The sequence below is a fragment of the Oncorhynchus clarkii genome, chromosome 27 (genome assembly GCF_045791955.1).
Source record: "Oncorhynchus clarkii lewisi isolate Uvic-CL-2024 chromosome 27, UVic_Ocla_1.0, whole genome shotgun sequence".
NCBI classification, from domain to species: Eukaryota; Metazoa; Chordata; class Actinopteri; order Salmoniformes; family Salmonidae; genus Oncorhynchus; species Oncorhynchus clarkii.
Window position 1 is genome coordinate 3167365 of NC_092173.1, and position 25645 is coordinate 3193009.

The 25645-nt window shown below is 41.9% G+C and overlaps 1 protein-coding gene across 1 annotated transcript in view; it reads right to left on the reverse strand.

Moving 5' to 3' along the window:
* The window catches only part of LOC139385646 (salt-inducible kinase 2b), a 74314-nt gene that overhangs the window by 40117 nt on the left and 8552 nt on the right, over positions 1 to 25645 (reverse strand). Inside the window, exons 2-3 of the mRNA XM_071130877.1 lie at positions 20660 to 20776; positions 18820 to 18883 (exon numbers count right to left, since the gene is read on the reverse strand). Coding sequence (XP_070986978.1) covers positions 18820 to 18883; positions 20660 to 20776 — 181 coding nt within the window. The remainder of the gene's footprint in view (positions 1 to 18819; positions 18884 to 20659; positions 20777 to 25645) is intronic.

The window sequence follows — 25645 nt, forward strand, 5'->3', positions numbered from 1 at the left end:
ACATCCAATTGACTCAAATTATGTCAATTAGCCTATCAGAAGCTATGATGTAATTTTCTGGAATTTTCCAAGCTGTTTAAAGGCACAGTCAACTTAGTGTATGTAAACTTCTGACCCACTGGAATTGTGATACAATGAATTATAAGTGAAATAATCGGTCTGTTGGACAGAATTGTTGGAAAAATTACTTGTGACATGCAAAGTAGATGTCCTAACCAACTTGCAAGAACTATAGTTTGTTAACAAGAAATTTGTGGGGTGGTTGAAAAACGAGTTTTAATGACTCCAATTTAAGTTTATGTAAACTTCCTGACTTCAACTGTGTGTGTGTATATAAATATATACAAATTGCTCATAAGAGGGGGAGGGAGTTACCTAACTCCAACGTCCCTGGCTGCTGCAATGTTGCGCAAAGAGCTGTATCACACTCTTCTGTCCTGACGTTTACGCTGCCTCTCTGAGGGACAAACAGGAGGAAACTATTTGGGCCACGCACCCTTTCCCTGAGACAAATGCTTACATTTGAATCTATTTTGGACTTGGCTTATCTTGTTTTGGTTGACAACTAGAATAGTCTACATGTAAAAAAAATAATATATATATATATATATATATAAAACTCCCCCTGTCCATCTCTAACAATCATGGACCCATCATGGCTCGATTCTGTTTATATTTCTTTAATCAGTATTCAATGATGCTAATAGTCTATGCGAGCGCACACAGCAACTCCAAAAATTATTCTCGCTGCATAATCCACACTGAATTCCCTATCCAAGCGGTAACAGAGCACCAAGTCTGGGACCAAAAGGCTTCTTAACAGCATCTACCCCCAAGCCACAAGACTGCTGAACAGTTCATCAAATGGTGCAAATAAGCATTTCACGGTAAGATCTACACCTGTTGTATTCAGTGCATGTGGCATTTAAAAATAATCATTTGTAACCATCCACAAATGTCAAATCAAATCAAACTTGTTACGCCAATTACAACCTTCAAATCCTGCAGGCCCATGAACAGATATAATGCGGGAGAGAATGAATACTTCCTAATTCATCGTTTCCCATCCAGCCTCATCAACAGTCTCTGGGGAACATGTTTCATGACGGCCTCTTCACACCTCCAACCAGCAGGCAACCATGCATGCAGGTTTGTACTTCACACCCTCACATAGCATGGAGGGAAGGAGACGGAGAGGAATGAGCACCCATATCCCTCTACAGTAGGGCAAAATTACGTTGAAGAAATTCAGGTGCCCAACCAGAGTTTGGGTTTTTAGAGTCCGAGTCATTTCAAGTAATTTAGGTGGTGGTGGGGGGGGGGGGGGGGGGGTCGATGTTCCTCACAATAACACCGTTGACCATCCTGTGCTTAAACAAGAGGGCTCGATAAAAAATTACAGATGGAGCAAGGGCAATAGCAAGCATTAAGCTGAATTATAATTCACTCATATACATAGAGTTCATCATGCAGATGGGAATGAATACGCTTAAAGTTCCAGGAAACTGTGACATTATAGACAGGCAGTGCTTCTGATAAATGGTTAACTTCAGAGGAAATTAGAAAAACATTACACTGATTAGAGAGGGTGCCACATTTCATATCGTTACCCCTCTTGACTGAGGCTTCTCTTTGTGGCGTGTCACTAATAAAAAAAAATGAAAAACGCACTTGGCATGGGAATGTGGCGAGGTGCTCTGAATACAGAGACTGGGTGGGCTAGGGCTGCTGCAGCTACACAACACAGCTATGCGATAAACCTCTCTGAATAGACCGAGTAGTAGGCCTACAGCGGCCTCTTGCCCTATCGTACCTGACCAATCCCTCGTTAGAGAAAGTTTGGACTTTGGATCCTGGATACCTGTCTGTCTGGAATTAGCTGACACCATGACATTGGACAATAGAAGTGTTGTTCACTGTGCTACATACTATTTCTATTGCATTGAAATAGACATTACGAGAAACACAACACAGAGGTTGATATGATTTTTGAAAGTTAATACACTGCTCAAAAAAATAAAGGAAACACTAAAATAACACATCCTAGATCTGAATGAATGAAATATTCTTATTAAATACTTTTTTCTTTACATAGTTGAATTTGCTGACAACAAAATCACACAAAAATTGTTGTCTGTGGTCACCACCTGCAGAACCACTCCTTTATTGGGGGTGTCTTGCCAATTGCCTATAATTTCCACCTGTTGTCTATTCCATTTGCACAACAGCATGTGCAATTTATTGTCAATCAGTGTTGCTTCCTAAGTGGACAGTTTGATTTCACAGAAGTGTGATTGACTTGGAGTTACATTGTGTTGTTTAAGTGTTCCCTTTATTTTTTTGAGCAGTGTAATTATGCTGTGGCTGATGTACGAAACCACCCAGACACACAAAATATACAGTCGTCCTTCTGAACTGAGCTGCAGGACAGGAAGGAAACTGCTTAGGTGTCACCATGAGGCCATTGGTGATTTTAAACAGCTATAGAGTTCAATGGCTGTGATGGGAGAAAACTGAGGATGGATCAACAACATTGTAGTGACTACACATTAACCTAAATGACAGAGTGAAAAGAAGGAAGCCTAAACATAAAATACACATATACAGAATACAAATATTCCAAAACATGCATGGCACAAGTCACTAAAGTAATATTGCAAAGCCTAAATGCAAAGCCTTATGTTTGGGGCAAATCCAAAACAACACTCAGCCCCCTTATTTAAGTGTATGCCTGACATTGGCAAAGACTGGGGAATTATTGAGGATGAAAATAAATGGGATGGAGCTAAGCACAGGCAAAATCCTAGAGAAAAAACTGCTTCAGTCTGCTTTATACCAGACACTGGGAGAGGAATTCACCTTTCAGCAGGATAATAACCTACAACACAAATCCAAATCTACACTGGAGTGACTTACCAAGAAGACAGTGAATGTTCTTGAGTGGCCAAGTTACAGTTTTGACTTGAATCTTCTTGAAAATCTATGGCATGACTTGATCTCCAACACCTTGACATAGCTTGAAGAATTTTTAACATAATAACGGGCAAATATTGCATAATATAGGTCTGCAAAGCTCTTATGAGACTTACCCAAGAAGACTCACAGCTGTAATCACTGCCAAAAGGTGTTTCTAACATGTATTGACTCAGGGGGGAATACTTATCTAATCAAGGTATTTGTGTGTTTTTTTTCTATTAATCTTTATAAAATCTTAGAATTCTTCCGCTTTGACAGAGTATTTGGGTAGATCGTTGACACAAAAAAAAATCATTTTAATCCCTATTTGTAATGCAACAAAATGTGAAAAAAAGTTAAAGGGGGCGTAGACTTTCTATAGGCACTGTACTAGCTAGAAGGTAAACCAGCCCTGGCAAGCCAGACCTTCAGCTTCACTGTTAGCCTAATCTGTTCCTTTCACACACTAGCAACAGCGTTTGGTTCGCTCCAGAGTGCTTCCGCTAAGGGCTAATGACACAAAAAAAAGCATGTTCATCACACCAGTAGATGTATGAGTAATGCACTGCTTGAACGTCAGAAGGGGCAAGGAGGAGGGCCGACAACATGGCAGCACAGTCAGGTGTACTCAGTCAAAGAAGTGTTGCATTTTGGGAAAAAGAGAGGGGGAGTGGGGGGGGTGAATGATGAGTCACAGATCTAGGACAGGGTGTTAAAAACAATGAGGAAAAAGCTCAGAAGAGCACAGAGTTCCAGGTCTGTTGGGGAGATGTGTAATCTTTTAACAGCTGCTCAGGTTTAGAAGAGATTGGAGAGCCGAGCGAGAGCAGGACCCGGCGTCCGTAAATTTCTGTGCTGGCGAGCATCCAGACAGCCAAGCAGAGCCTGCCCACCGAACAAGGGCAATAACGATGCTCTCCTGCCTTCAACGTCTCAGCTCCAAATGTATTTTCCTGAAACTTAGTGCTGAAGTAAAGACCCATAGGCTACACAATCCAACACTTACCGAGCATGCCCCAGGTCAAATCAGCCAGCAAAGAGATGATACTAGTGTCAGCTAGGTGAGTCAACAGTGTAGCCAAGCCTTTTCAGCTCAGAAAAAAAACAGATACCTACTGAGTAACAGAAGAAAAAACATTATAGACCCAACTATTGCAGCAGACAAAAGAAGTTGACAGGCAAAATTAATCTCGCCGGGGCACTCTATCAAGAAGACAGATGTGTTCAGGCCTAGTCAATAAAACCCACCCACCCACTCTCTGGCAGTTAATATGCACGGCCTACATTTTTACACCCCCTTTCCAAATTCAAATGGACATCCCCTTCCTCTCTCCCCCCTCTCCTCTGCCTGGAGGTTCTGTTCTGCCGCTCCTTCTCATTATTTGTGGTTGACCCAATTTCTCCAGGTTTGATCCACTCCTGCAGGGCTGGGTGGGTGGGTGGGTGAGGCTCACTAGCCAGCAGACAGGTTGGAATGGCTGCTATCACTGTGTCCGGCACCCACTACCCTGCCAGACTCAAACTCCATAGGGCTGGGATGGATCGTAGAAATAGACCTATTGAAACAGTTTAAGTCATTGACTTGTATAGGAATGTCTATTCTAGTAATTATATGGGTTGGACAGACTAGATCTGCTCCCAGACAACTAGCTAGTTGACAATCAGAGTCTAGGACAAAGCTGGATGGACACGGACCGAGAGCAGTAGGCTTATAAATAGGACTTCTAAACAGCAATTTTTTTTTACATGTGTTTTTTTATTTCACCTTTATTTAACCAGGAAGGTCAGTTGAGAACAAGTTCTCATTTACAACTGTGATCTGGCCAAGATAAAGCAAAGCAACACAAACACAGAGTTACACATGGAATAAACAAACATACAGTCAATAACACAATAGAAAAGTCTATATACAGTGTGTGCAAATGAGGTAAGAAAAGGGAGGTAATGCAATAAATAGGCCATAGTGGCGAAATATTTACAATTTAGCAATTAAACACTGGAGTGATAGATGTGCAGAAGATGAAAGTGCAAGTAGATACTGGGGTGCAAAGGAGCAAAAAAAAAAAAAACAGTATGGGGATGAGGTAGTTGGATGGGCTGTTACAGATGGGCTATGCACAGGTGCAGTGATATGTGAGCTGCTTTGACAGCTGGTGCTTAAAGTTAGAGAGATATGAGTCTCCAACTTCAGTGATTTTCGCAATTCTTCCAGTCATAGGCAGCAGAGAACTGGAAGGAAAGGTGGCCAAAGGAGGAATTGGCTTTGGTGGTGACTAGTGAAATATACCTGCTGGAGAGCGTGCATGGGTGGGTGCTGCTATGGTGACCAGTGCACTGAGATAAGGCGGGGCTTTACCTAGCAAAGACTTGTAGATGACCTGGAGCCAGTGGTTTTGGCGATGGAATATGAAGCGAGGGCCAGCCAACAAGAGCGTACTAGTGGTGGGTAGTATATGGGGGCTTTGGTGACAAAACAGATGGCACTGTGATAGACTGCATCCAGTTTGTTGAGTAGAGCGTTTTTGTAAATGACATTGACGAAGTCAAGGATCGGTAGAATAGTCAGTTTTACGAGGGTATGTTTGGCAGCATGAGTGAAGGATGCTTTGTTGCGAAATAGGATACTGATTCTAGATTTAATTTTGGATTGGAGATGCTTAATGTGAGTCTGGAAGGAGAGTTTACAGTCTAACCAGACATAGAATATGTGGACATCTACAAATACCTAAGTCAGAACCGTCCAGAGAAGTGATGCTGGACGGGCGGGCACGTGCAGGCAGTGATCGGTTGAAGTGCATGCATTTAGTTTAACTTGCATTTAAGAGCAGTTGGAGGCCACGGAAGGAGAGTTGTATGGCATTGAAGCTTGTCTGGAGGTTAGTTAACACAGTGTCCAAAGAAGGGCAAGAAGTATACAGAAGGGTGTCTTCTGCGTAGAGGTGGATCAAAGAATCACCAGCAGCAAGAGCGACATCATTGATGTATACAGAGAAAAGAATCGGTACGAGGATTGAACCCTGTAGCACCCCCATAGAGACTGCCAGAGGTCCGGAGAACAGGCCCTCCAATTTGACACACTGAACTCTGCCTGAGAAGTAGTTGGTGAACCAGGCGAGGCAGTCATTTGAGAAACCAAGGCTGCTGAGTCTGTCGATAAGAATGTGGTGAATGACAGGGTCGATAGCCTTGGCCAGGTCGATGAATACAGCTGCACAGTATTGTCTCTTATCGATGGCAGTTATGATATGGTTTAGGACCTTGAGCGTGATAGATAAAGGTCTGTAACAGTTTGGGTCTAGAGTGTCTCAGACGATACGAAAGAGAGGTTGAACAGGCTAGTAATAGGGGTTGCAACAATTGCAGCGGATCATTTTCGAAAGAGAGGGTCCAGATTGTCTAGCCTGGCTGATTTGTAGGGATCCAGATTTTGCAGCTCTTTCAGAACATCAGCTATCTGGATTTGGGTGAAGGAGAAATGGGGGGGGGGGGGGGGGGGGGGGGGGGGGGGGCTGTTGAAAGGGGTAGGGGAAGATGGGTGAAGTGCTTTCTGGTGATTGGGTAAAGAACTGTGGCTTTAAGCGAAGCTACTTGACAGCCAGCTACTCAGTCAAGTTGTACAAATGTAGCTTGGTGGATCTTTAGATTGATGTTAAGTGGAAGGGATGTCTGTTTATAGTGGAAGAAAACAGAACATTATAATCCTGTTTACTTACGTCAGCTATTGTGCTGCTTGCTGCGTGTCTGTCAATCTCAGTGATGATGTTGATGCATTACCTAACCATATTACATTGCGCAATCAGGACTTACAGCACAATAAGTGGGGACAAAATGGTTCTGTAATACCTAGACATGATCTGCGAAGCAATCTAAGGATTCTTTGAAATTAGGTTACCCAATGTACTGAGCGCACAATCAAGTCCAGTCTATTTCTATCATAATAGGCTGATTGCAAGTCTTCCAAGTGCCACAGAAGCCAATACGGCCCCGGAAAGAGTCCCAAATGGCACCCTATTTCCCTATGTAGTGCACACATTAAGGGCCCTGGTCAAAAGAAGCGCACTAAAAAGGAAATAGGGTGTCATTTGGGATGCGGCCCCGGTATCAATGCAGTCGTCTTTGTCCCATTCACTCGCCCCTACTCTGTACCCTTCATTATCAGTCGTGGTGAAAACAAGATGGCTGTTGTTAGAATCAACACCAGTGTCAGCTCTGAGCTTGGCCCTGGCATAACCCAGGCACGGGGAGACGCAGTGTTAAACACACAGTCTGTTTATTTAGTGCAGTATCGCTGCTTTGTGCACACACACATGATGACCATCCAAAAGGCATCAACCGTTTGATTTGCTACATTTCCCTCCCCCTGAACCTCTTGTATACATGCATTACTCTGACTTGGCAAAATCACACACCCTAAGACGTGAGAGTGTGTGTAAGAAAATTTAAAAAATGGAACACGAAAAACAGTGTCTTCAGAAAGTATTCACACTACTGGATTTATTCCACATTTTGTTGAATTACAGCCTACATTTAAAAAGGTATTATATTGAGATGTTGGCCCACACACACACGCACACACACATAATGGAATTATGTTTTTAGAAATAGTTACAAATTAATTAAAAATGAAAATCTGAAATGTATTTAACACCTTTGTTATGGCAAGCCTAGATATGTTCAGGAGTACAAATTTGCTTAACAAGTCAAATAATAAGTTTGCATGCAATAAAAGTGTAGAGGATCGGACCCTTTTTCTCAACACTGACGTTAGTGGAAATGTGAAATTAATGTAGGAGAACACATTAGATCTGGTAAAATATAACCTGTTCCATCAGCTTTGAAATGCAAGAGAAATGCCATTATATCACTTAGGAGTCTAGATGTAATTTAGATTGCAGTGTATGTGCAAAGTTTTACTGATCCAATGAACCATTGCATTACTGTTCAAAGTCTGGTCAATTTATATATTTTCAAGTACATAACTATAGAGAACATACACAAATGATATGGTAATAATCACATGTGTGTGGGGGAGGGGGGGCAGACACAGCAGGGGTTCAAACTGTAGAATGGATTTTATCAAACAAAACTATGCTACATTTGATCTCTGGGACCCTCAGGATGACAAATCAGAGCAAGATTACTCAATGTAAGTAAATTTTTTTACCTTCAGAGGTGAATGTATCAAACCAGTTGTTGTTGTGTACTCTCCTCAAACAATAGCATGTTTTTTTCACTGTAATAGCTACTGTAAAATTGTACAGTGCAGTTAGATTAGCAAGAATTTAAGCTTTCCTCCCATATAAGACATGGACATTTTCTTGTTACTTACAACGTCATGCTAATCACATTAGCACATGTTAGCTCAACCGTGGGAAGGACACCGATCCCGTAGAGGTTATTAACAGGATTTCTGAATGACAACCTAATCTCTGTAGCACACGCATACAATTATCTGTAAGGTCCCTCAGTCGAGCAGTGCATTTCAAACACAGATTCAACCACAAAGACCAAGGAAGTTTTCCAATGCCTCGCAAGGGCGGCACATATTGGTAGATGGGTAAAAATAAAAAGCAGACATTGAATATCCCTTGGAGTATGGTGAAATTCTTACTTACACTTTGGACAGTGTATCAATACACCCAGTCACTACAAAGACACAGGCGTCTTTTCTAACTCAATTGCCAGAGAGGAAGGAAACTGCACAGATATTTCACAATGAGGCCAATGTTTGAAACAGTTTAATGGCTGTGACAGAAGAAAACTGAGGATGTCTCAACAACATTGGAGTTACTCCACAACAATAACCTAAATAAGTGAAAAGAAGGAAGCCTGTACAGAATAAAAATATTCCAAAACATGTATCCTGTTTCCAATAAGGCACTAAAGCAAAACTGCAAAAAAAAGTTAGCTTCTTGAATACAAAGAGTTACCTTTGGGGCAAATCCAACACAGTGTCACTGAGTACCACTTAATATTTTCAAGCAGGGTGCCGGCTGCATCATGTTATGGGTATGCTCGTCATTGGCAAGGACTAGGGAGTATTGTAGGATAAAAATAATACAGCTAACACAGGCAAAATCCTTGAGGAAAACATGGTTCAGTCTGCTTTCCAACAGACACTAGGAGACAAATTCACCTTTCAGCAGGACAAACCTAAAACACAAGGCCAAATATACACTGGAGTTGCTTACCAAGACCACATTGAATGTTCCCGAGTGGCCTAGCTACAGTTTGGACTTAAATTTGCTTGCAAATCTATGGCAAGACTTGAAAATGGCTGTCTAGTAATGACAGAGCTTGAATAATTTTCAAAAGAATAATGTGCAAATATTGTAAAATCCAGGTGTGTAAAGCTCTTAGAGACTTAGCCAGAAAGACTCGCAGCTGTAATCACTGCCAAAGGTGATTCTAACATGTATTGACTCAGGGGGTTGAATACTTATGTAATCAAGATATACAGTGCCTACGGAAAGTATTCAGACCTCTTGACTTGTTTCACTTTGTTACGTTACAGCCTTATTCTAAAATGGATGAAATAAATACACCTCAGCAATTTACACACAATACAAAGTGAAAAAAGGTTTTAGTATTTTTTCAAATTTAGAAAAAAATAAATAACTTATTCACATTCAGACCCTTTGCTATGAGACTCAAAATTGACCACAGGTGCATCCTATTTCCATTGATCATCCTTGAGATGTTTCTACAACTTGATTGGAGTCCACCTGTGGTAAATTCAATTGATTGGACATGATTTAGAAAGGCACACACACAAACCGACAGACCTGTCTATATAAGGTGTGCCAAGGTTGTAGCGTCATACCCAAGAAGACTCGAGGCTGTAATTGCTGGCGGAGGTGCTTCAACAAGGTACTGAGTAAACGGTCTGAACACTTATGTAAAATGTGATACTGCAGTTCATTTTTAATACATTTGCAAACATTTAATACAAGTTTTTGCTTTGTCATTGTGGGGTTGTGTGTTGATTGATGAGGAAAAAACTATTTAAATATATTTTAGAATAAGGCTAACGTAACAGAATCTGGGAAAAGTAAAGGGGTCTGAATACTTCCAAACACACTGTATTAGTGTTTAATTTTGTATAATTAAAAAAAATATATATATTTTTAAAGTTAGACATTTTCTTCAACGTTGACTTGAGTATTTTGTTTAGATCCTTGACAATTAAATCTATTTTAATCCTACCATGTAACACAACAAATGATGAAAAAGTGGATGAGTGTGAATACTTTTTGAAGGCACTGTACTTAATATCTGCCTGCACTCATGTTTCCAGCTCCATCATGGACAAGCAAAAAACTCAACCGCACTCTGTGCATCGTCAATGGGCATGGATAAGGCAGACAACGTTGCGGCGGGCCTTGTCTCTTCACTTTGTTCACGGGTAAAGAAATGTCATCATTCACGTGTCAAGCAAGCACTCCCTTTGCTCCCTCTATACAAAAAAATACAGTTGAAGTCGGAAGATTACATACACTTAGGTTGGAGTCATTAAAACTAATTTTCAACCACATTTCTTGTTAACAAACTATAGTTTTGGCATGTCGGTTAGGACATCTACTTTGTGCATGACACAAGTCATTTTTCCAACAATTGTTTACAGACAGATTATTTCACTGTATCACAATTCCAGTGGGTCAGACGTTTACATACACTAAAGTTGACTGTGCCTATGAACAGCTTGGAAAATTCCAGAAAATTATGACCTGAAAGGCCGCTCAGCAAGGAAGAAGCCACTGCTCCAAAACCGCCATAAAAAAAAGACAGAATATAGTTTGCAACTGCACATGGGGACCAAGATCGTACTTTTTGGAGAAATGCCACATCTCAAGACATCAGTCAGGAAGTTAAAGCTTGGTCGCAAATGGGTCTTCCAAATGGACAATGACCCCAAACATACTTCCAAAGCTGTGGAAACATGGCTTAGGTACAACAAAGTCAAGGTATTGGAGTGGCCATCACAAAGGCCTCAATCCTATAAAAAACTGAAAAAGCGTGTGCGAGCAAGGAGGCCTACAAACCTGACTCCGTTACACCAGCTCTGTCAGGAGGGATGGGCCAAAATTCACCCAACTTATTGTGGGAAGCTTGTGGAAGGCTACCCAAAACATTTGACCCAAGTGAAACAATTAAAAGGCAATGCTAGCAAATACTAATTGAGTGTATGTAAACTTGTGACCCACTGGGAATGTGATGAAAGAAAGAAAGAAAAATATATAATTCTCTACTATTATTCTGACATTTCACATTCTTAAAATAAAGTGGAGACTAACTGACCTTAGTCAATTTCTTACTAGGATTAAATGTCAGGAATTGTAAAAAAACGTAGTAAATGTATTTGGCTAAGGTGTATGTAAACCTCTGATTTCAACTGTATAAAAAATGCGAGAACCAGAAAATGCTGCTTATCTAACCAAGATGGCTGGTGGCAGCAATGCTGGTTTATATTGGAGCAGACCAGAGAGCCTGGCGCGTCTGTTGGTGATAGAACATGCGCCTCCTACCGCAATGGTACATCAAGATAGGACTTACAGAACCGAATTAGGTTATTTCTTCTGGTTTTTCCCTCCTTTCATGACCATTTTCTTATTAATTCTTCACAGCTAGTATACCTCTCGCTTTTTCATATCAATAACTGCTGCAGTCCAGTAGTAAAATCCCAAATGTTTGTCTTCCACTTTTTAATGGGGCAAAGGTTAACCAACCCACTCACCTTGTGCACACCCTCAATCACACAGAACAAGAGAATCACTATACACAGCTCTGCACTGCCTACAGTACAGTGTGTCAAACATCATGCAAAACAACTCAAAATCACTTTACATAACCATTGGGAAATGGCTTGCGTTGGGAAGAAGGCCTGTCTGTGACATCCATGTACTGTAGAAAAGCTAACTTCGCTATCATGCTTTTCACATCTTGACCTATATCATACGATATTATCTTAGGTTTAGATTCCACCTTATATGGTGGGCATATAGAACGGACAGGTAAGCCGGTATCATCTCTGTACAGATACAGACGGGTATTGAAGAAAGCCTGTTGTTGACTGACTTCTAAACTGAATATGGAGGTCAGATAAGCGCTATTAACCCGTGCCGCCTCCTTGCCCTCTCCCTGCTCCGGTGGGTGCCATCCAAGTGGCACAACAATGTAAACGATGGTCTTAGGACAAACTACCAGATTTGTTAAGTCAAAACATAGTCTAGGAAATAATCTCCAAATTCACTATCTACTCGACTCACAATCATAGAATTCTAATTATATGGTTTTAACACAATGGTTCTCACCTATGACAATCTTCACTGAAAGTAAGCTTTGGGGCAAGAAATGCAAATGGTGGGGAACTCAAGGGAACATTTAATCAAATCTCACAACAGGTGGAGGCATTCCTTTTCCCTACGGCCTGTCCTTCAACAGACAAAAGATTACGTAAAAGCCAATCAGTAACATACAATGCATTTGGAAAGTATTCAGACCCATTTACTTTTTCCACATTTTGTTACGTTACAGCCTTATTCTAAAATACCCCATAATGACAAAGCAAAAACGTTTTTTTTTTAGAAAATTAAGTAAATATCACATATCAGACCCTTTACTCAGTACTTTGTTGAAGCACCTTTGGCAGCGATTACAGCCTTGAGTCTTCTTGGGTATGGCACTACAAGCTTGGCATACCTGTATTTGAGGAGTTTTACCAATTCTTCTCTGCAGATCTTCTCAAACTCTTCCAGGTTGGATACAGAGCGTCGCTGCACAGCTATTTTCAGGTCTCTCCAGAGACTCCAGTCTCTGGTCCAGTCCACTCAAGGACATTCAGAGACTTGTCCCGAAACCACTCCTGCATCGTCTTGGCTGTGCTTAGGGCCATTCTCCTGTTGGAAGGTGAACCTTCGCCCCCCAGTCAGCGATCCTGAGCGCTCCGGAGCAAGTTTTCATCAAGAATCTCACGGCACTTTGCTCCGTTCATCTTTCCCTCGATCCTGACTAGTCTCCCAGTCCTTGCCGCTGAAAAACATCCCCACAGCATGATGCTGTCACTACCATGCTTCCCGTAGGGATGGTGCCAGGTTTCCTCCAGATGTGACACTTGGCATTCAGGCCAAAGAGTTCAATCTTGGTTTCATCAGACCAGATAATCTTGTTTCACATGGTCCGAGTGTCCTTTTAGGTGCCTTTTAGCAAACTCCAAGTGGGCTGTCATGTGCCGTTTACTGAGGAGTGGCCTCTGTCTGGCCACTCTACCGTAAAGGCCTGATTGGTGGAGTGCTGCAGAGATGGTTGTCCTTCTGGAAGGTTCTCCCATCTCCACAGACGAACTCTGGAGCTCTATCAGAGTGACCATCGGGTTTCTTGGTCACCACCCTGACCAAGGCCTTTCCCCCCGAATGCACAGTGTGGCTGGGTGGCCAGCTCTAGGAAGAGCCTTGGTGGTGGATGATGGAGATCACTGTGTTCTTGAGGACCTTCAATGCCCTCAGAACAGCCTCAATTCATTGGGGCATGGACTCTACAAAGTGTTGAAAGTGTTCCACGGGGATGCTTGCCAATGTTATCACCAAATACTTCCCACCGTTGTGTCAAGCTGGTTGGAAGTCCTTTGGGTAGTGGACCATTCTTGATACACATGGGAAACTATTGAGCGTGAAAAACGCATCAGTATTGCAACTCTTGACACAAACCGGTGCACCTGGCACCCATTACCACAGGGTTCCCGAACCTTTTCACTCAGGCCACCCTTCCAGCATTGGGGAACATTTTGCGCCACCCCTGTGTGCGTGCCACATTTATTTCTATGGGCACAAGCATGGTTGGCGGAGAGAAAATGTTGCCGGTTTAAAGCCAATTTCAAGCAATTCTACCCATTTTGGCATGGGCTGCAGAGAACATTCTACATTTTGCAATGTATAATGTGTATTAATGTGACATTTGAGTGACTACAACATTACAAATAAAATCTATGGGCTAAAAAACATTAGCTGACATGGGTTAGTTGATCCAGACATTTCTTACACGTTATAAAAGCTCTCGAACGTATGCAATGACTGACCAGACAAGAGGAACTGATGATGCACTACCCAATTTTGAAAGTGCACCTTGTGCATTCTACTATTGCAACTTTCAAGAGTATCTTAGAAGCCGGGCTGAGTTGCAAAAATTCAATACAATTTTAAAAGACCCCCACACCCCGCCAACACAGTTTGGGAACAACTGCACTACCATGCCCCCGGTTCAAAGGCACTTAAATCTTTTGTCTTGCCAATTCACCCTCAATGGCACAGATACAGTGGGGCAAAAAAGTATTGTCAGCCACCAATTGTGCAAGTTCTCCCACTTAAAAAGATGAGAGGTCTGTAATTTCCATCATTGGTACACTTCAACTATGACAGACAAAATGAGACAATTCAATTTTAAAAAAGCACATTGTAGGATTTTTAATGAATTTATTTGCAAATTATGGTGGAAAATAAGTATTTGGTCAATAACAAAAGTTTCTCAATACTTTGTTATATACCCTTTGTTGGCAATGACAGAGGTCAAACGTTTTCTGTAAGTCTTCACAAGGTTTTCACACACAGTTGCTGGTATTTTGGCCCATTCCTCCAAGCAGATCTCCTCCAGAGCAGTGATGTTTTGGGGCTGTTGCTGGGCAACACGGACTTTCAACTCCCTCCAAAGATTTTCTATGGGGTTGAGATCTGGAGACTGGCTAGGCCACTTCAGGACCTTGAAATGTTTCATACGAAGCCACTCCTTCGTTGCACGGTCAGTGTGTTTGGGATCATTGTCATGCTGAAAGACCCAGCCACGTTTCATCTTCAATGCCCTTGACTGATGGAAGGAGATTTTCACTCAATCTCACGATACATGGCCCCATTCATTCTTTCCTTTAGACCAGGGGTGTCAAAGTCAAATGGACGGAGGGCCAAATAAAAAAATCAGCTACAAGACGAGGGCCGGACTGTTCGAATGTTCATTGAAAATTTTTTAAATGACGCATATAGTCTAGTGAACCTAATTGAACCTACTGAAAACCTAACAAATATATTACAATATGATCAGATAAATAAAGCAATATTTTCTTATGGCTCTGTCAGTAATCTTTAATTTTCAACAGACACAAAAGACAAATTTCCTTTATATAAATATCCCCATAACATGAACATTAAATGAAAGAAACCGGTATTCAAGGCACCATCAGTAGACTATATTTTCTATTTTAGCAAAAGTGGGCTAAATTTACTTCAAAGAAAAAACAATAATAGCAATTTTCTATCATCCACTCAACTGAAATATTTTTAAAATATAATTGGATTGAAATACAAAAAAATAAAGTGCAAAAATCTATTAATCAAAAACAACACTTTGTTTAAGGAGAAGTAACATGCAGTGAAAACAAATATTAAATTTTAACTTTTAAACTTGAACTGAGTAAAAACTCTAAATATGTGATTGCACAGTAATGTTCACTTGTTTGAGGTTGAGGGTGATACTTGGTGGTGTCCCATCTTTTCCACAAGTTCATCAATGTTCGGGGTAAGGCTCTGAGCTGAAGAAATCCTCAGAATTGAGTGGAGGTGTTCAGCAGTAAGTCGACTTCTGTGTGATGTTTTGTTCAGGTTCATCAAAGAAAACAGTTGTTCACACAGGTATGTGCTGCCAAACATAGACAACGTTTGAGCAGCCTGGATGCGCAGCTGGGGCATTGTGCCGGGGAGGAAACGGGCGAACTCCGCAGCACCCACTGCCGCATATTTTGCCCTCAGTGCATCATTGCATTGGAGGTCAATCAACTCCATTTGGAGGTTTGGTGGTGAGCTTTCCACGTCAACAGCAAATGGGTTACCGAGCAGTTCCAACCTGCTTTTTTGTGCTTCAAAGTCAGCAAATCGGCGTTGAAAGTCAGCGGCAAGCATACCTATTTTATCAGCCAACTGTGTGCTCGGGAACGCACTGGTAGAGAGCTTCTCTTTCATGGTCTGGCAGCTGGGAAAGTGGCTCAAATTTTCTTTCCGCATCTGCGTCTCCCACAGAGTCAGTTTGGTTTTAAATGCCTTCACTGTACTGTACATATCAGAGATGACACGATCCCGACCCTGCAGCTGCAAGTATATTGCATTCAGATGACTCGTAATGTCACACAGAAAAGCCATTTCACACAGAAACATTTCGTCTCGGAGTTGTGTTGTGTCTTTCCCTTTGCTGTCCAAGAACAGACAAATCTCCTCACGAAGCTCGAAACATCTTTGAAGCACCTTTCCCTGGCTTAGCCATCGCACCTCTGTGTGATAAGGCAAATCACCATGCTCCGTTTCTAACTCCGTCAGAAATGCCTTGAACTGGCGGTGATTCAAACCTTTGGCTCTGATAAAGTTAACTGTGCGCGTGATGATGCTCATTACATGCTCCATTTTCAAGGCTTTACCGCACAACGCTTCCTGGTGTATGATACAATGATAAGCTGTCAGCTCACCTGTCGCGTTTTCCTCTTGCATCTTTTCCCGTATCTTCGCCACCAGTCCGCTCCTGTGTCCACACATCGCAGGTGCTCCGTCGGTTGTCAAACCCACGAGTTTTTCCCAAGGCAGCTCCATCTCATTTACACATCTTGACACCTCTTCATACAAATCATGCCCCGTAGTTGTGCCATGCATAGGACGTAAAGCCAAAAACTCCTCTGTCACGCTTAGGTTGGAGTCCACTCCGCGGATGAAAATTGACAACTGCGCAATGTCAGAAATGTCGGTGCTCTCATCCACAGCCAAGGAATATGCAATAAAATCTTTTCCCTTTTTCACAAGCTGCTCTTTTAGATTGATGGACAACTGGTCTACTCTCTCGGCAATGGTGTTTCTGCTCAGACTCACATTTAAAAAGAGTTGCCTTTTTTCTGGGCAAACTTCGTCACAAACTTTAATCATGCAGTTTTTGATGAAATCCCCCTCCGTAAATGGCCGGGCTGATTTAGCGATCTCTTCTGCCAAAATAAAACTGGCCTTGACAGCAGCCTGGCCTTGTGATTTGGCTTTTTTGAACAGAGCCTGTCGAGATTTGAGGCCTCGTTTTAATTCCTCTGCCTTTTGTAGCCTTTGTTCCATGTCCATATTCTTGTTTTTGTCCGCGTGTTTCGTTTCATAATGTCGTCTCAGATTATACTCTTTCAGTACCGCCACACTTTCTCCACACAGAAGACACACAGGTTTTCCAGCTACCTTCGTGAACATATACTCCGACTCCCACCTTGTTTGAAACCCCCGGTTCTCAGTATCCACCTTCCGTTTTGCCATTTTTGATGGGTATCTGAAAGTTAATTTTACTGTGATGCTGACGACTGCTGTGCCAATAAATATTGAAATGAAGCAGCCTACTGCTCGGTGCGTCACCTTTGCATTGTGGGAAATGTAGTATTGGTGCGTGTAAAAGATCTGCGGGCTGCCGGCTTGCTGCGGGCCGGTTCTAATAATAAATCAAGATCATCCCAGGGGCCGTAAAAAACCTTCTTGCGGGCCGGATGTGGCCCGCGGGCCTTGACTCTGACATATGTGCTTTAGACGGATCAGTCGTCCTGGTCCCTTTGCAGAAAAACAGCCCCAAAGCATGATGTTTCCATCCCCATGCTTCACAGTAGGTATGGTGTTCTTTGGATGCAACTCAGCATTCTTTGTCCTCCAAACACGACGAGTTGAGTTTTTACCAAAAAGTTATATTTGGTTTCATCTGACCATATGACAATCTCCCAATCTTCTTCTGGATCATCCAAATGCTCTCTAGCAAACTTCAGACGGGCCGGAACATGTACTGGCTTAAGCAGGGGGACACGTCTGGCACTGCAGGATTTGAGTCCCTGGCGGCGTAGTGGGTTACTGATGGTAGGCTTTGTTACTTTGGTCCCAGGTCTCTGCAGGTCATTCACTAGGTCCCCCCGTGTGGTTCTGGGATTTTTCCTCACAGTTCTTGTGATCATTTTGACCCCACGTGGGGGAGATCTTGAGCGGAGCCCCAGATCGAGGGAGATTATCAGTGGTCTTGTATGTCTTCCATTTCCTAATAATTTCTCCCACAGTTGATTTCTTCAAACCAAGCTGCTTACCTATTGCAGATTCAGTCTTCCCAGCCTGTTGCAGGTCTACAATTTTGTTTCTGGTGTCCTTTGACAGCTCTTTGGTCTTGGCCATAGTGGAGTTTGGAGTGTGACTGTTTGAGGTTGTGGACAGGTGTCTTTTATACTGATAACAAGTTCAAACAGGTGCCATTAATATAGGTAACGAGTGGAGGACAGAGGAGCCTCTTAAAGAAGAAGTTACAGGTCTGTGAGAGCCAGAAATCTTGCTTGTTTGTAGGTGACCAAATACTTATTTTCCACCATAATTTGCAAATAAATTCATAAAAAATCCTTCAATGTGATTTTCTGGATTTTTTTCCTCATTTTGTCTGTCATAGTTGAAGTGTACCTATGATGAAAATTATAGGCATCTCTCATATTATTAAGTGGGAGAACTTGCACAATATTTTGCCCCACTGTACACAAACCATGTCTCAACTCTCTCAAGGTTAAAGAAGGATTTTAAGCCTGTCTCCTCCCCTCCATCTACACTGATATAAATATATTTAACAAGTTGCATGAATAAGGGATCATAGCTTTCACCTGGTCAGTCTATGTCATGGAAAGAGCAGGTGTTGTTCATGTTTTGTACACAGCATATAGGCTACAGCATGCAAGTACACAATATAACTAACAGGAGAGGAGAGGTGACAACACATGACAAAAAATCTTTCAGCTAAAATTGTTTGACATCGTTTCCAGTCGGGAATAAATTCACTTGGTACGTCTGCTTCACTTACCGAAAATCTCCCCATTTTTGGCATACTCTGTCACCAAGTAGAGCATGTTCTTGGTCTCCATTACCTGTGAAAAAGGGAAGGAAACAATGAGTAAGCAATAAGCACAGAGCAAAACAGATTAAGGCCAACCTCAGCAATGACCTTGGTGCTGTTAAGATGTAAATGCATCTGATAATCCTCGTGCATAGATTCCTGGAAGTATTAGGCTGGCTGACGTGGGTGTACTGAGAACAGCAGAACAGTCTTAAATAAAGGATCATAAAAGAACAAATGAATTAATACAAACTTGCATTGATCAGCAGAGTAAATGTTGCAAATGTCACACCGTAAACGCTCATATATGATGCTCACAGCAAAAAAAAGAATGCTTTATTTTTTGGGAATTACAAAAATGACACAAATATGGAACACATGAGAGAATGGGAACGAAGTTCTGGTTGAACGGCTCCGCTATTCCCAGTAGAGAGAGGGTACTGATAGTGCCAGAGGTGTGTGTGGGAGGACACCAGGGCAGCATCCCAAATGGCACACTATTCCCTATGTGCACAGCATCCCAAATGGCACACTATTCCCTATGTGCACAGCATCCCAAATGGCACACTATTCCCTATGTGCACAGCATCCCAAATGGCACACTGTTCCCTATGTGCACTTCTTTTTGACCAGGGACCTATGGGAAGTAGTGCACCACATTGGGAATAGGATGCCATTTGGGACGTGACCTAGAATTAGCCAAAGAAAACAAAGGGATGAATAGAGATAAAAAAAATATATAAACACATTTTTTATTATTAACACAAACGCATCAGATACATTCACATAGAAATCCCACAAAGTGGTTATTTCATGTAAATTCCCATCTGGGCTAACTTACCCTTTACTCTGCACCATTTCTGACCAATATGCCCCTGTCTCCATGACTTTACCAAAAACCCTGTAGGGATAATCAATGTCACTTATCCCAGTGCTTTCCATAACATGCCGATCACATGGCACTTACTATCCAAATTCTGTCACAGTACTTGGTCAATGATGCAAATGGAAAAATTACATGGATTGTTATCCCATGCAAATGTCAACATTATAGCCTACAACTTCTCTGTGTTGTTGAGAATGCTTGATGGGGACAAATAGGCCATATATTGATGAAGGTGGGGATGAGGAGTTCATTGGAAACAGTGAAGAGCTGTGTATGTGACATTGGGAAACTTGGGCCTCTGAGTCCGCTGAGGGGGCATCCTGTGAAGCAAAGACCCCAAGACAAACTGAACAGGGGGGGGGGTTGGTTGTTTGGAGATGAGAGCCGATGCCAAGTCTACTGCCCTCTGTTTATGAGGCCTGAAAGGAAATGACTAATTGACCCATGCCGTTTGTATGGAAGAGCTGTTGGAAATAATGATACACTGTGATTACACAGCAAAGCCTGGACCAGAGCCATTTGGTTGTGTAATAATAATTAACTGCTATTCACATTCCCAACGACCAAAGTGCCCTAAAGTCTGGGGTGGGATTTTCGGGATGACTGGTAGAGGACCTCCTGATTGTGGCGCTTGACAGCTGAACAACGAGAGCCTGAACCCTACAATACAGTTTGTGTGAAATTTTGTTAAGCACCTTGACACGTTGCTTGGTTGGTTAGTTATTAACTCCGTCAGACGTCAGTTCTGATATCTATGAAGGTCTAGGACTGTGAAGGCCAGGTAGATTGGAGATGTTTGCTCACCCATTAGAAAATGTCCTGAATGACCATAGGCATTGCACATTTATACAAAAACCCAGGAGGAACAAATAAAAATTGATTATATTTTGTATACTGGTGTTTTAAAAAGGAGAGGTTTACCTGGTACAACTTGATGATGTGCGGGTGGTCCAACATTTTCATGATCTGTACCTCCCGGTAGATCTTCTCCAGGTTCACAGCATCTAGTTGGCTCTTGTCGATGATTTTAATGGCAACCTGTAGAACACAGAATACAGTGATGAGTCCCTGGACAAAACATTCAAAAGGATTCCCTTGAGGTCTTTTTTGTGTAAAGGAATAATAATAATAATAATAATAATAATAATAAATATATATATATTTTCATTTTTTATTTTTATGTGTAGGCATACATTTTAAAGTGTTGCTTAGACTGAGGCAGATAATTCTAAGAAAGTACAAAGGCAAAAGTGGTAAGCAGTAGGCCTAGCTCTCCCTAATATAATTCCACAGCACTCTTAAGTTCTTGCGAGGCGAGCACAGACAATAAAACTCAAACGCTATCCTTTGCACAAAAAACTGTTTGCTAGGGGAAATCATAAACAGCTTTTATATTCTGCCATCCACACTGGGTGAGAGGTAAGGGGGGCAGACACGAGTAGAAGCTGCTGGAAAACAGGCAATTTCTTCATCCTTGCAAGAGTTGATTAACAGTGTCCATGTCATGATAACATGCAATATCCCAAGCCTCGCTCTTTCATAAACAGCATTTCATCACCACCAGGACTTGAAGAGATCCAAGTGTCTGCAAGCCAAGCTCTGGAGTAAACGAAAACGAGTGGAGGCCTTTAAATCATTCTACTCTAATCTTACCCAATACAATGCTTGATTACATCCATATCACAGCACCAATGCTCCCTCCCTCTTCGTTATGAACAGAAGACATGTCCATCTTGATCACACCTACATCATTGCACAAAATGGTACGCGTTCAACATTCAGCTCCTGCTACCATTTCTGTCAAGCCGTCTACGCATATTGTGTGACGCATACGTTCAATACTTCCAATGTATGCATCACACAGAAGGCACCGCAACTGCCTCTGCAAGGCAAACGCAGTGTTCCATTGGAAATGAATGTACTTCTGGTGTACCAAAAACACAAAGACGCTTTCGGAGTAATGAGGCGTTAAGTAAGGTCGGGGGCATTCTTGAACTGAGGACCTACTGATCACAAGATCACTAAGACGATATGAGTAACGAGAGAGATTTTAAATCTTGAAAAGTCAAGAATCCAGGACAGTGGGCTGCTGCTAATACCATATCCAAGCGGTAAACACTAAACAGGGGCTGACGGTTTTGCTTTGCAATAACTAGTTATGTACAGAGTAGCCCCATAATGGACTAAAGGAGCCTAACGATACTCATTATAATCAAAGGACCTAAAAATATTCTAGTTAAAGGGGAAATGGCTTTGGAAGCCAAAACAGACAAATACTCCAACTAAATGTGAATTGATTCTCAAATGCGGTACGGTTATAGAAACATAAATCCCCCTACTTTCAAATCACATCAAAATAATTCCAATTCCACAAACGCAAAAAGCACACATACTCTACACAGTTTTAACACAGTTGCAGCCAACGGTATTTTTCATTGACAACACGTTTGTGGCATATGTCTTCTGTTTACATACAGGTGTGGAGACGCATATACAGTACCATTCAAAAGTTTGGACACCTACTCATTCAAGGGTTTTTCTTTATTTTTAATATTCTCATTATTATTCTACATTATAGAATAATAGTGAAGACATCAAAACTATGAAATAACACATATGGAATCATGTAGTAGCCCAAACAAGTGTTAAAATATATTTGTAAGCTATGTAACCTATTATTAAATACTGGCTATAAATATACTTTTAGATTTGTATCATTTAGATAGAATATTGATTAACCAACGACATTGATTTTGAGATATGAAGACTTATTATAAAATTAAATGAAACTGTTCCATGAAAATGTGCATCTGAAAAATCACAACTGGCACGCAGATCAGTAGAAATGGTACGATAACTTGACACTCCAAACGGAAAAGGTTGCCGACCGCTGGTGAAGCCTATTACCAGCAACTTCAGGAGTGCAAGGGACAGAATCTGGTCAAGAACATTTTTTTTCTTCTTCTGGTTAGGCTATAGTGATCTCTGGCTCCCTGTTTTTTTGTAATTTGTATATCTTTTTAAATCGCAGTGCCTAAAGCGTCAGACAAGTTCAGTAGCCTATGTATAGTTGATTTTATTCAAATATAGGGTGTGTGTCTATATATGGAAACATTTGTCACCATGTGGATGTCACCTTGACATGCCAATTAGCTAGCGTAACGAGTTTGTATCGAGGTTCTTCCCACTGTTTCACTTCACCGGGCAGATGTATCATGTTGCTGGCAGCAGCTAACGTAGCCAATTTGTTCCATCCCACTTGATTATATTTTGAGTAGGATAGCAGCCTACACAAAAAATAACTTGTAGTATTGGTAGTCACCGTGATACTGCTCAATGAGAGTTTGCAATGCAAGCAGGCAACACAACATCACCGGGCACAGTGTGTCCTTAGTTCCTGCTTGCCGGCGAATGCCGAGCCCTGCTGTCCTGCTGTAAGGAGAGGGAAGTAGCTAGATTGTGTGGCCAATATCATGCCAGGATGACAGCTAAAGCACATTTATTGTAGTGATTTTCACCGAAAATGTACAACTACGGCATTAATATCTAGATAAAAATAAACAATTACCCCGATAGAAATGGAATGACTCTCTCAAGTCCCAACTTTGGCAGACAAGTTTCTAATTCTCATTGAACTCACAAGAATAAATTAGCACAACTGACTGAACCGAATTCGTTCGTCCCCATTCAACTCTTGCTGCATGACGTGCGTCATACATTTTGGGCACCTGGCGTCTCCGTATAGCCTCTCCCAGTGCCCTACCTGTGCCAATTACCTAGCTACAGTACCAGTTAAAAGTTCGGACACACCTACTCATTCAGGGGTTTTTCTTTATTTTTACTATTTTCTACTTTGTAGAATAATAGTGAAGACATCAACACTATGAAATAACACATATGGAATCATGTAGTAACCAAAAAATCCAATCAAATTTTATTGGTCACATACATGTGTTTAGCAGATGTTAATGCCGGTGTAGAGAAATACTTGTGTGAAACAAATCTAAATATATTTTATATTCTTCAAAGTAGCCACCCTTTGCCTTGATGACAGCTTTGCACACTTTAGGCATTCTCTCAACCAGCTTCACCTGGAATGCTTTTCCAACAGTCTTGGAGGAGTTCCCACATATGCTGAGCACTTGTTGGCCGCTTACTTCCTTCTATGAATAATCAAGTACGTGTCCTCCCTCCAGATTGACAGGAGCGCTCCAAACAAAAAGACAATGAATAAATTGACAACTCGTAAATGGAATGAAATCATAATTTTAATCACAAGTGTAGTCTACTGTAGGTTGTGCACTCTAAAAACAACGTGTCCACACCTACAATAACAATGGTAAGACTAGAATAATAATACACTGCTCAAAAAATAAAGGGAACACTTAAACAACACAATGTAACTCCAAGTCAATCACACTTCTGTGAAATCAAACTGTCCACTTAGGAAGCAACACTGATTGACAATACATTTCACATGCTGTTGTGCAAATGGAATAGACAACAGGTGGAAATTGTAGGCAATTAGCAAGACACCCTCAATAAACGAGTGGTTCTGCAGGTGCTGACCACAGACCACTTCTCAGTTCATATGCTTCCTGGCTGATGTTTTGGTCACTTTTGAATGCTGGCGGTGCTTTCACTTTAGTGGTAGCATGAGACGGAGTCTACAACCCACACAAGTGGCTCAGGTAGTGCAGCTCAAGGATGGCACATCAATGCGAGTTGTGGCAAGAAGGTTTGCTGTGTCTGTCAGTGTAGTGTCCAGAGCATGGAGGCGCTACCAGGAGACAGGCTAGTACATCAGGAGACGTGGAGGAGGCTGTAGGAGGGCAACAACCCAGCAGCAGGACTGCTACCGCAGCCTTTGTGCAAGGAGGAGCAGGAGGAGCACTGCCAGAGCCCTGCAAAATGACCTCCAGCAGGCCACAAATGTGCATGTGTCTGCTCAAACGGTCAGAAACAGACTCCATGAGGGTGGTATGAGGGCCCGACGTCCACAGGTGGGGGTTGTGCTTACAGCCCAACACCGTGCAGGACATTTGGCATTTGCCAGAGAACACCAAGATTGGCAAATTTGCCACTGGCGCCCTGTGCTCTTCACAGATGAAAGCATGTTCACACTGAGCACGTGACAGACATGACAGAGTCTGGAGACACCGTGGAGAACGTTCTGCTGCCTGCAACATCCTCCAGCATGACCGGTTTGGCGGTGGGTCAGTCATGGTGTGGGGTGGCATTTCTTTGGGGGTCCGCACAACCCTCTATGTGCTCGCCAGAGGTAGCCTGACTGCCATTAGTTACCGAGATGAGATCCTCAGACCCCTTGTGAGACCATATGCTGGTGCGGTTGGCCCTGGGTTCCTACTAATGCAAGACAATGCTAGACCTAATGTGGCTGGAGTGTGTCAGCAGTTCCTGCAAGAGGAAGGCATTGATGCTATGGACTTGCCCGCCCGTTCCCCAGACCTGAATCCAATTGAGCACATCTGGGACATCATGTCTCGCTCCATCCACCAACACCACGTTGCACCACAGACTGTCCAGGAGTTGTAGGGAGGTTATACAGGCACGTGGAGGCCACACACACTACTGAGCCTCATTTTGACTTGTTTTAAGGACATTACATCAAAGTTGGATCAGCCTGTAGTGTGGTTTTCCACTTTAATTTTGAATGTGACTCCAAATCCAGACCCCATGGGTTACAAAAATTTGATTTCCATTGATCATTTTTGTGTGATTTTGTTGTCAGCACATTCAACTATGTATTTGAAAAAAGTATTTAATAAGAATATTTAATTCATTCAGATCTAGGATGTGTTATTTTAGTGTTCCCTTTATTTTTTTGAGCAGTGTATATCTACTAAATATAATGTTGAATCCACCCTTAAGTAGTAGTAAGTAGTA